Source organism: Elephantulus edwardii, unplaced genomic scaffold (assembly GCF_000299155.1).
Source record: "Elephantulus edwardii isolate Elephantulus edwardi_28Jun2011 unplaced genomic scaffold, EleEdw1.0 scaffold00065, whole genome shotgun sequence".
In the NCBI taxonomy this organism is placed as follows: Eukaryota; Metazoa; Chordata; class Mammalia; order Macroscelidea; family Macroscelididae; genus Elephantulus; species Elephantulus edwardii.
In genome coordinates, this window is record NW_006399815.1 from 13,008,113 (window position 1) to 13,020,644 (window position 12,532).

The window sequence follows — 12,532 nt, forward strand, 5'->3', positions numbered from 1 at the left end:
TGCACCGTCCCTCTACCCTCCCAAGAATGATGTCCCTCTCCAAGGACCGGTCTCTCTTCACTACATGTCCGAAGTAAGTTAGACGGAGCCTCAGAATCCTTGCCTCCAAGGAGCCACCCGGTTTCACCCTCTCCAGGACAAATCTATTTGTGTTCCTAGCAGTCCATGGTATTCTCAGTAACCTAATAAAATTGTCCAAAACCAACTGAAACAGCCCATAAACAGAGATTGCCAGATGTGCGGGCTGGGTTTAGAAGAGGCCATGGTACTAGAGATATTATAGCTAATGTTAGATGAATAGTTCTTTGGTGGTGGTGTTGTGTTATTGCTATGTGCCATTGGAGGGAAGGGGATCTAAATCTGTTGTCATCAAGTCAATTCCTACTCATAGATACACTATAGGACAGAGTAGAACTGTCTCATAGGAGTGCCAGGCTGGAATCTTTACTGAAGCAAATTGCCATGTCTTTCACCCATGGAGTAGATGGAAGAGAGAGGCTGTGGTAAATTGCAAATTTGATTTGGTATATGCCAACCAATTAGCTGCCATCAAGTGACTTTGACTTCTGATGACCCCCTATGTGTTAGAGTAGGGCTGTGCACCGTAAGGTTTTTAATGGCTGAATTATGAAAGTAGATTGCCAGGACTTTCTTAAGAGGCACTTTCAAATGAACTTTCAACTTTCAAATGAACTCCAACCTTTAAAAGTTAGCAGGCAAGCATGTTCACTGCTAACACCACACTTGTTGCAACATGCCATTCGGTCTAAACTGACTCAGCTGACCCAGCAGGTTTTCAGAGGCTGTACATTGCTTGGGAGGAGGTTACTCATCTTTCTCCTGCAGAGGAGCTAATGGATTTCAACCACTTGTCTTTGGGTTAGAAGTTCAACTCCTAGACAACCAGAGCTCCATCAAATATTATCCTTTATTTAGAAAAGTGAGAAAATGAGACAATATCAAGCAAAATTAAGAAGTTAGAGAGAAAATTAGTTACTCTATTACAAGCTAAATGAAGGATTTAGGGCAAAATTCTATATGACAAAGGATACTTGTCATCACTGTTAGTTACCGTGGAAACTCTTTTGGAAAATTAGTCAAATTAAGAAAGAAGAATCTTTTAATATGCCTCTGCACCTACAACTTCCTTATTACAGTGCTAATATTAAAATAAAATGCACGTATAAAAATCCAGGCTTTATGGCTATAAGTGTGATGCAAATCAAAACCAAACATGTTCTCACTTCGGCAGCACATACATGAAAAAAATGGAACAATTACAGAGAAGATTAGCATGGCCCCTGCACAAGGATGACATGCAAATTCATGAAGTGGTCTATATTTTTAGCTGATGACTGAACCCCACTCCTGCAGGGGTGTGTACAGGGTGCATTATGTGTTCTATTTATCCCTAAAAAAAAAAAAACCAAACCCACAATGAGATACCATCTCACTCTAGTAGCAGTGGCAAAATTTAACAGGACAGCAAGTAATAAATGTTGAAGAGGATGTGGAGAGATTGGAACTCTTACACACTCTTGGTGTGATTATAAAATTGTACCCTTTGGAAAGCAGTTTGATGTTTACTCAGAGAGTCTCAAGGAAAATAGAACTGAGACACAAATGAAGATTAGTACACTGGTGTTCAAAGTAGCATTATTTACAATAGTAAGAAAAATGCAGACAGCTCCTATGCCCATCAACAAATGACTGGATTGAGAAATTGTGATACATCACATGATGGAATACTATACAGCACTCAGGAATAATCATTTCAAAAAATACTATAGAACTTAGGAGAGGCTAGAGAGCATTATGCTGAAACTCAGGACAAATACTGCTTAAGACCATTAACATAAATTAATGTAAAAAATAGAAAGATAACTAGTAGGATGTGCATAAGAGCCCAAAATGGGAAAGAGAAGGAGGAGAGGGGTTGAGATGGTGAGCGAGAGGGGGGATTTACAAGGTCACACAGTTTGGTGAGCAGAGGGTAAGGGTAAATGAATTAGGAAAGATCCAGTGGGCATCTGAAAAGGGTACTAGTGGGCAGAGATCAATGGTGGTTAATTAACCACATTATATATCAAATATTATGTATCTGAATGATCATATGAAACATAATGTGAATGAAGGAATGTCTGAAACAAAATGCATATAAATTAAACTCAGTGTATACAACTTTTTTATAGAGACCAATATAAAATTAAAAGAAAGAATACCAGCTTAAGTAGCTTTACTTACTGAGGAGTGCTAAACAGCTGAGTGCCGAGATTTGTAATGCCGCATTCTCTGGATACTGCTGCACGGCTTTCACCACAAACTCGTGGACCTCATTTAATACCAGGATATTAAAAAAATTACCTAAATGTTAAGTGAGACATTAGCTGATTCTTCATCCATGGAATGCATATTTCTTGTAATTATATTACTGCATACTTAAATAAATTAATTTGGGTAACAATATTTTACTGGATTTAGAAACATATAACTACTACTTTAAGGAGCCACACATGATGAAGTTAATTTGTGAAAAGTCATTTTGCACTGTGATTTAATTACTTCATGTATACAATGGACATGATTGAGTAAAAATAATGGTACAAGTCTGCATTACATTAACTTTGAGTTCTCTGACTCCCTTTCATACTATCATTATATGAGAACAATAAAGTGTCTATTCTACATGGCCTCTGATAATTACTGCACAAAAGAACAGCTTTCCTGCTGTCTAAGGCATGGAAGTCTTAAAGATCTTTCCTCATTAGGAAATAAGGAAAATTAGCTAAGTTTGCTAACATGCACTTCTCTCACTTGAAGAAATACTTCCCTGAACCCTTATTGGGATGTTTAGTTCCTTGATCTTATCTACAATGATGTTTAAAAAAGTGATTCTTTCATTCTTTTCAACCCACCTCTAGGAAGAATTCTCATGCCATTTCATATTCATCTTATCAAGAATTAGCACCACATAAAAAATTCTAAATCCTTATGAGGAAAGAATTTGTAAATTATATTTCTGACGTTTTTCTATAAAGCTGAAGGATGATTATTTCCCCACCTTCTCCTATTGATGTCCTTCCTTCCATTTGGCATAGTGGTGAGAAACTGTGCTGTAATCCCAAAGGCACATGGTTTGAATCCAAAGCTGCTGTGCAGGAGAAGAATGGGCAGTCTCCTCCTGTGTAATTAAACTGCCTCTGAAAACCCTCTGGAGGGTCAGTCAGTTCCCACACAAAGGTACACAATAACAACAACAGCACCAGTCAACATAAGAATCACACTATTTGTCTATAAATTCAATGAAATGTACCCTGAGACACTTTCCAGAATAAGAAAAGATCCTATATGATGAAAATTCTAAAAGCTCAAACTAAGTGTTAATAAAAGACCTCAAAAAAATAGCAATACTAAAATAAAGCAGTTAAACTATGTCATTGATGTTATCTGCCAATTCATTTCTGTACTTTGCTTCGTCTGCCAACAACCTGTAGTGATCTCTAATCATAGACAATCATTTAGGAAAGATTCCCTTCTGGCAGCTTGCCCATCTCTGAACTTGGGTCAATCCACGATACTCATTTCCCTCTTACTCCCATTCAACTGTCAACAGCTGTTTTTCCATTGACTCTGAACAAACATAAGTAAACCTGTAATTGTTGTCAGATCACTTATATGAAAATAGCAAATGAAAGACACTCTTAAGTACAACAAACTCATAATTGGATTACATACACTGAGAAAATTTCAAATATTTATTAACTTTTGACTGTCAGTTAAGCAAATATTGAAGTTTTCATTAAGGTTCCCTTTAAACAAGAATGGGAACTATAAATGGAGGAATAATCTGTAAGAGAGAGAATAGTCCTGTGGGAGAAATGTATTTAGCTACAAACCAGTACATTGTAATACACCGGTAACTCCACAGAAAAAAGGCCTGGCAATCTGCTCCTAGAAAAATTAGGTTTTGTTATTAGTTCCTATCCAGTGACCTCCAACCCACAGTGATCCTATGAATGAATCACAGTCTCATCCTGCCCCATCCACACTTTTTCTGCTATACTTAACTCCATTGTTGAAACCATTATGTAAATCCATCTCTTAGAGGTGCTTCCTCTTTTTCAAACCCTCTAATTTACCAAAAAATGGCCCTTTCCAAGGATTGGCCCCTCCTCATAATATCCTCAAAGTCTGAGATGTGGACTTTGTGGCTACATTTCTTCCAAATAGATTTGTTCTTGTAGCTGTCCACTTTATATTCAATATTCTTCATCACAATTCAAAGCCCTCAGTTCTTCTTCAATATCTCTTTTACATTTGCCCTAGTTTCACATACATACATGATAACTGAAAATACCATGGTTTTGGTGAGACCCACCCTACTGCTCAAGGTAACACCCTTGCTCTTTAGCACTTTAAAGAGGTCATTTGTAGCAGTTCTGCGCAATGTACTACATTGTTTACTTTCTTGACTGCTACTTCCATGGAAATTTACTGTGGATCCAAATAAAATTAAATCCTTGACAACTTCAATTGCTTCTTCAGTTGGCCCATTTGAGAAGATTATTATTTTCTTTCTATTAAGGTGTAATCCATACTTAAGATTATAATCATCACACTTCATTAGTAAATACTTCAAGTCCTCCATATTTTTCACAAGCAAAGTTGTGACATCTGCATATTGAAGGTTGTGAATGAGTCTTCCTACAATCCATATTTTTCTTATAGTCCATTTTCTTTGATTATTTGCTCAGCATACAGAATGAACAGGTATGGGGACAGGATACAACACTGATGTATACAGTACTCAATTTTAAATCATGTAGTGTTCCCATTCTGTTCCAACGACTACTTCTTGGTCTAGGTACAAGATCCACAGAAGTACAATGAAGTATTCTAGAATTCCCATTTTTACCAATGTTATACACAATGTGCTACAATCCAAGTACTCAAATGTCTTTTCATAATAAACATTTTTCTGCTATGTTCTGATTTCAGACTAGATCCATCTGACATCAGCAACAATACTCTTTGTTCTACATTCTCGTTTGAATATAGCTTGAATTTCTGGCACTTCCCTAGTAATGTGTTGCTCTAGTTGTTTGGGGTTTTTTAAATTTTTTTTATTATCATTATTAATTTTAATGAAAATTTACAGATATTTTGGATTTCCATTCACTCATTGTTGCACTTTTTTCCCTGCCTACCTCTCCTCTCCAGTTTGTTTTCTCTTTAAAAAAGTAAGAAAAATTCTTTCATTGTTATACAATCACTCCCCCCAAGTTTACATCACTATGCAGCCTTTGTTCTGGACTCATGTCATGACAATAATACCTAATCATATATCCCTTTTAAACAGTTCTCTCTCTCATCTGTTTCAATGCAGTATACATAATGTATCCCATCTTTTCAATGATAACCCAGGAACCTCTATGCGACTGTATTATTCTGACATATAGTATCCCTTCAAATTGAAATGGACTCACTGACAAAGTCAAAAGATAAATTCAAGAAGGAAAAGCATATATATCTGAAGATTGGTTAGATGCTATTTTTATTTTTAAAAACTTACAAAAACCTGACAACCTTAATACTGTGTGATAATTTTGTTATCTTCTTTTAATGGGACATTATAGATACTGTTGCTGTGCACCATCTGGCAGGTTCTCAGAGGCAGTTAATCACACAGGAGGAGACTGCCCATCCTTCTCTCATAGAGCAACTCATGGCCTCTGACCGCTTGCCTAAGGGACTGCAGCACAGCTTCTTGCCACTAGGCCACCACAACAGTAAAACTACTTCTTTCTCTACCTCATTTCAAGGTTAAGATGAATTTACCTAAGTTGTACTGCTTGTAATTTGACTATGGTAATATGTGGAACATGAAACAGAGACATGCATTAGTTTACTACTCAAGATTTAAGAAGTTAACTTTTGAATTGTAGATTTTCATTATTAACCAGTTAATACAATCATGTCCCATTTTCTAAAAATGAGTAAAAAAAAGTCATCTGGTAAGAGATAAACTATAGAAGGCTAATATATTTTAGAAAGACTATTTGAATTGTTTAAGAATGGAAGACTCTAGGTTCTTAGTCTGAGAGCACCCTACTGATTACGTGATCTTGAATAAAAAACAGATTGACTTCTATAAGCACAGGCCTTCCTCTAGAAGTGTGGTGATAATATCGACTACTCATTTATCGGGATTGTTTTAACAACATAAAAACAAAGAACCAACCAAAATAACCACACAAAAGAAAAAAATTATATATTTTAAATTACTATAAAAAATGCATACATCTTTGTCATTATTATTATTATAATACCAGAGTTGCAACCATACAATGAATAAATGCTTATTATAATTAAATGGTAAAAATTCAATTGATAGCAATTTCATCTTAGCCACATCTACCTTAAAAAATTTGTATTAAGTGCCATCGAGTTGTAGATGACACATAGCAACTCTATGAACAAAATACCTGAACACTTGTAAAACATTCATCGTTACTCCAAGTTCATGGAGTTTCTGAGGCAAGCTATTTTGGAAGTGGATCCCACTCCTGCTTCCAAGATTGTTTTAATCTGGAGCTCCACCAAACACTGTCCACCATAGGTAACCATTATCACATTTGACACATCATTGTCACAGTGTTCAGCTTCACAGCGACCACAACCTCTGTACAGCAAATGGACAGACCATTGCTACACCACTTAGAAGAATGTTTGACCAAAAACAATTAAAACCAGGCCTGAGGGCTACAGATTAAAATCACCCACCTTTGGCTTGGTAGCCTAATTTTCTATCCACCAGGCCCACAGAGCTCTCTCTATGTTGTTGTTGTTAAGCATTACTAAAAAAAAGTTTTTAAGGTTTATAAGGATGTAGACATAATTTTTAAATGAAAAGAGAAATTGCTACAAAGAAATCAAGAAAATTATCTTTTCTTTTCCAAATGAGTGATGACCATTTACCAAAGTTGTAGAAATTAAATCCTAGGTGTCTGTTATAATAATATTTATTTTATAAAACAAACAAAAAATCCAAACATTTCTGGTGAACTTCTTTTGGGGAGAAGGGTGGAGATCAGACCAATATCAACCATAACTATATTAACAGCTCACTTTGTAATACATTTTTCTGCTCACAAATATAAAGGAAAATACCAAATAGGTATGACTATAAGTGAGTGGAAATAAGAAAAAAGAGCAGAAAGCAAAGAGACAAGGCAGGGTAGTCCTTTATGAAAATGTGGGTTCTGGCATTGGACTTTATAAAAGAATAGCTTTGGACTCTCTCCAAGATCTGTCAACCAGTCACCTACCTTAAGCCTGTACCTTAAACATATCATTAAATGCATTCTAGCTCCTGGAAAATATTAATCACCTCTGGAGAAACATGTTAATTCTTGTCCTCAGCAATCTGAGAGATTAAGCTCAACCAAAGAGAAACTTATTGGCACAATAAACATCAAGAAAACAAGTCTCTTAGCAAAAAAGAACACTACAGGCAAATATCTTTCATGAACCTAGATGCAAAAATCCTTAGCAAAATCTTAGGCAATAGAATAAAAAATAAGATCATAAAAATAATTTATAACGACCAAGTAGGATTCATAACATATGTGTAAAGATGGTTCAACATAAGAAAAACAATCAACTTAATTCACCACATTAACAAAGCATATAGTAAGAATTATGTGATCCTGACAATTGATGCAGAAAAGGCATTTGACAAAACCCAATACTTATTCCTGAGTAAGACACTCCACAAAATAGGAATAGAAGGAAATTTTCTCCAAGAATTTCCCCAACATAGTAAGAAGTATATATGCAAAACCAAGAATCAATATAATTCTCAATAGAGAAAGACTAAAAGTATTTTCTTTGCAAACAGGACCAGGCAAAGATGCCCGGTGTCACTACTTCCTTTCAATATTGTATTGTAGTGCTTGCTAGGGCAATAGGACAAAAAAAGGAAATAAAAGACATCCAGATTGGCAAGGAGATAGTTAAACTGTCACTATATGTAGATAATATGATAGTGTACTCAGAAAACCCCAAGGACGCAACAAAAACTCTGTTAGAGTTAGTAAATCTAGTAGGGTGGAAGGATATAAGATCAATATAAAAAAAATATTAGTGGGGTTTCTCTACAGTAACAAAGAGAACTCTGAGAAGGAAACCAAGGAAGCAAATGCGGAAATAACAACCTCTCCAACAAATGGTTCTTGCAAAACTACTTTCACCTGCAGAAAGCTGAAAGAGGACCTACATCTCACAGCATACACAAAACTCAACTCAAGGTGGATCAAAGACCTGGGAGTAAAGCCTAAAACTATAAAGTTCTTAAGAAACATAGTAGGACCAAGCTTAGAAAGCTTAGTCTATTGTATAAAGAGGTTGACAATTAGAGCAAGAAATTCATTATCTGGATAGGATAAAATTGATGAATGGGACTTTCTGCTTTCTCCAACAGGATATAAAGAAAACCTATCGACTAGGAAAAAAAATTTGGCAATACGATCTCAGACAAGAGTCTCATAACAAAGTTTACAGAATACTTCTGAGCCTGCAGAAGAAAATGAATGATAAGCCAATTAAAAAAATGGGCAAAAGTGGAAAGACTTTTTACTGAGGAAGCTATTTGGATGGCCAACAGACACATAAAGAAATGTTCTAAATCACTGGCAATAAGAAAGATGCAAATCAAAACCACAATAAGATACCATCTCACCCCAGTAGCAGCAGCAAAGTTTAGCAGGTCACCTAGCAATAAATGTTGGAGAGAATGTGGAGAGGTGGGGATTCTCTCCCACTGTTGGTGAGATTGTAAAATGGTACAACCACTCTGGAAGGCAGTTTGGTGTTTCCTCAAAAAGTTGAACACAGAAACTCCATATGACCCAGTTTATTCCCACTACTAGGAATATAATCCAAGGAAATTAGATCTGAGACACAAATGGAGATTTTCACACCAGTGTTCATAGCCCAGATATCAAACCACAACTGAATGAATTGAGAACTGTAGTACATTCACACAATGGAATACTATGCAGCAGTCAGGAGCAACAATTTTGAAAAATACATAACTTTGGAGAGGCTGGAGAGCATTATGCTGAGTGAACTAACTCAGTCTCATAAGGACAAATACTTCATAAGACCATTATTATAAAAATAGAAGGATAACTAGTAAAACATGTATGGGGACCCGAGGAGCAAAGAAAGTGGAGCTGAGGGGTGAAGATGTGTAGGAGTGAAACCATAATATGGGAACATGTGTTAAGGATAGGCAGGGGCAAAACCACAAGGTTTTATAGTCTAATGGGTAGAGGGAGGGGATGAAGGAAATGGAAAGGACCTAGAAGGGAACTACATGCTCTGAGATTACAGTGCAGATTCTTACCATTGAGCCATACAGCTCCCTAAATATAGATGTGCACATAAAGAGAGAAATGGCCTTACTATCTTAAATATAGACTTAAATATTAAATACGTATGTGTTGTCAATATACCAATTGATATATTTCAGTTAAGAGATGCTGCCCTGGACGTGCTCACCAAGTTGTGCCAAGAAATTTGGAGAATGACCACTTGGCCAACTGACTGGAAGAGATCAATACTTGTTCCCATCCCAAAGAAAGGTAACCCAACAGAATGTGGAAACTACAAAACAATCTCACTGATTTCACATGCAAGCAAGATTTTAATGAAGATTATCCAAAAATGACTGGAACAGCACATCAACAGAGAACTACCAGAAGTCCAGGCTGGTTTCAGAAGGGGTCGTGGTACTAGAGATATTGTAGCTGATGTTAGATGGATCTTGGCTGAAAGCAGGGAATACCAGAGGAGTGTCTATCTGTGTTTCATTGACTATGCAAAGGCATTTGACTGTTAGATCATAACAAACTGTGGCTGACTCTGAGAAGAATGGGAATTCCAGAACACTTGATCGTTCTAATGAGAAACTTATACTTGGACCAGGAGGCAGTCGTCAGAACAGAGCAAGGGAACACTGCATGGTTCAAAATTGGGAAGGGCGTACGCCAGGGATGGATCCTATCTCCATAACTTTTCAACCTATATGCAGAACAAATTATCCGGGAGCCTGGGCTCTATGAGGAGAAATGTGGGGTCAAGATTGGTGGACGATTTATCAACAACCTGCGGTATGCAGATGACACAACCCTGCTTGCTGAAACTGAGGAGGACCTGAAGCGCCTGCTGCAGAGTATCAAGGACTGCAGCCTCCAATATGGATTGAAGCTCAATGTCAAGAAGACAAAGATTCTCACCACTGGACCAACTGGCAGCATCAGGATGGATGGTGAAGAGATTGAGATTGTACACAGCTTTAGTTTGCTTGGCTCCATAGTCAACAGTCTTGGCACCAGCAGCCAGGAAATTAAAAGGCACATTGCCATGGCAAAGTCTGCTCTTAGGGACCTCTCCAAAGTGCTGAAGAGCAGTGGTGTCTCTCTGGAGACTAAGGTGCATCTGATACAGGCTATGGTCTTCGCAATCACTTGTTATGCATCAGAGAGTTGGACAATGACCAAGGAGGATAGAAGGAGAATTGATGCCTTTGAGCTGTGGTGCTGGAGAAGAGTATTGAGAATACCATGGACTGCTAGGAAAACAGATTTGTCCTGGAAAGGGTTAAACCGGGTGGCTCCTTGGAGGCAAGAATTCTGAGGCTCCGTCTAACATACTTTGGACATGTTGTGAGGAGAGACCGGTCCTTGGAGAGGGACATCATGCTTGGGAGGGTGGAAGGACAGCACAGGAGAGGAAGGCCCTCTATGAGGTGGATTGATTCAGTGACTGGAATAATTGGGATGGGAGTGTCAGAGACAGTGCGATTGGCACAGGACAGAGCGGAGTTTAGGGCTGTTGTACATAGGGTCGCTATGAGTCACAAGCAACTTGACAGCACATAACAACAACAACAACATGTGTTGTCAAAAATGTTGATAATTGGCTTTCTTAGTCCCCACTTGGGGAATAATCCTTAGTTACCTTAACTGTGGACACATGACGGTCTTTCAAATCATCAACAGCTTTAGGATCAATTCAAGAGAGTGCACTCCACACTGTGTGGTGTGTGAAAGCACCAACACAGGAGTAGTAGCACAACTATATTAAATTAGCCCAAGCTTGCTGAAGGATGAGAAGTTGTCTGGATTGAGAAACCCTATACATATAGTGAACTAAGCATCCAGATGTATCTATGGTGGGCCTTTGCTCACCAGTTTCTTTTTAAAAAGCCAACAAAACAAAAACAAAAATAAAAATAAAAACCACAAATCTGGCCTGCATACCTAAAGTCACATGAGTCACACCACCAAAGAGTCCAAGTCGCTGGAGGATCTTTTAGTGAATCACGAACCCAAAGGTTATAGAGGAACTAGAGAACTGAGCCACAGATGGAGCTGTTAATGTTACAAATTATAGACTTATACAGCTGCTGAAGCATTTGGGATTATGTTCACCTGAGACTTCTTATAAATGTTCCTCTTGTTATGTACCATTGAGTTGGAATTGACCCATAGCTTACCCTTCAATAGATTTTCAGAGGTGGTTAATTAAATGGAAAGAGATTGTCCACCCTTCTCCCACAAAGCAGCTAGTGGATTATATTTGATAAAATTAAATACCCACATATGACTGAATATATATATATAAAATACAAGCAAGAAGTAACAGAAGAAAACTTAACTTGCTAAAATCCATCAGTCATGAAACACAATTTAAAAAAAGAACCTATAATGTACATTTTTCTAGGTTTAAAACAACTAAAAAGCATTTCCTTTAAAATCAATAAGAAGACTAGAGGCCTTCTATGATTGCTTTTATTCAACGGAGTAGCCAGCAATTCTAGGTCATGAAGGTAAGTGAAGAAATTAAGTAAAATATATTTAAAAATGGAAATTATGTAATTGCTATGTGGAGATCCTCAGGGCATTTGCAAACAAATTATGAGAATTAGTAATAAAACAGTTTAGAAATTATCCTTTATTTTTCCTTCTCAATGTTAGCCTTTATTTTATTTTCATTTTCTTTAACAAGATAAAAAGAAAGTTTATTAAGGCAAAAGGGAACATATTGTAGGATTAAGTGGATTCCTGAAATAAGACTACTACTACACATCTTCAGAGGTAACAGGCTAAGAAAAGAAAGACAATGGTAAGGGGTAGGGCTCAATAGTCCCTGACCTTCTGGTTAAGGGCCAAGGGCATAAGGACTCCTATCTCACCTTTTTTGTAAGCTATCAGTATAGTAAGAGGCTGGTCACTGCTTAGTCCCACCCCAGAATCCTACATGGCCGATTGTTGTAAAGATCTACCCAGTTTACCACTGAAATGAGTCCCTTCCTTGTGCACCAAACAACAATATATGGGAGAAATTGCAACAACATATAGGAGAAAAGCACAATGTTCCTCTCCAGTGAATAGCCTCTCCTAGCAATATGTTTCAAGTATTCAAGATGAAGTTTTATCACCTTTACCTCCAAGGAGCACTTTGG

The 12,532-nt window shown here is 37.2% G+C and overlaps 1 protein-coding gene across 1 annotated transcript in view; it reads right to left on the reverse strand.

Annotated features, from left to right (window-relative positions):
• The window catches only part of LRRK2 (leucine-rich repeat kinase 2), a 244,601-nt gene that overhangs the window by 183,853 nt on the left and 48,216 nt on the right, over window positions 1-12,532 (reverse strand). The window contains exon 8 of the mRNA XM_006888199.1: window positions 2,245-2,364. Coding sequence (XP_006888261.1) covers window positions 2,245-2,364 — 120 coding nt within the window. The remainder of the gene's footprint in view (window positions 1-2,244; window positions 2,365-12,532) is intronic.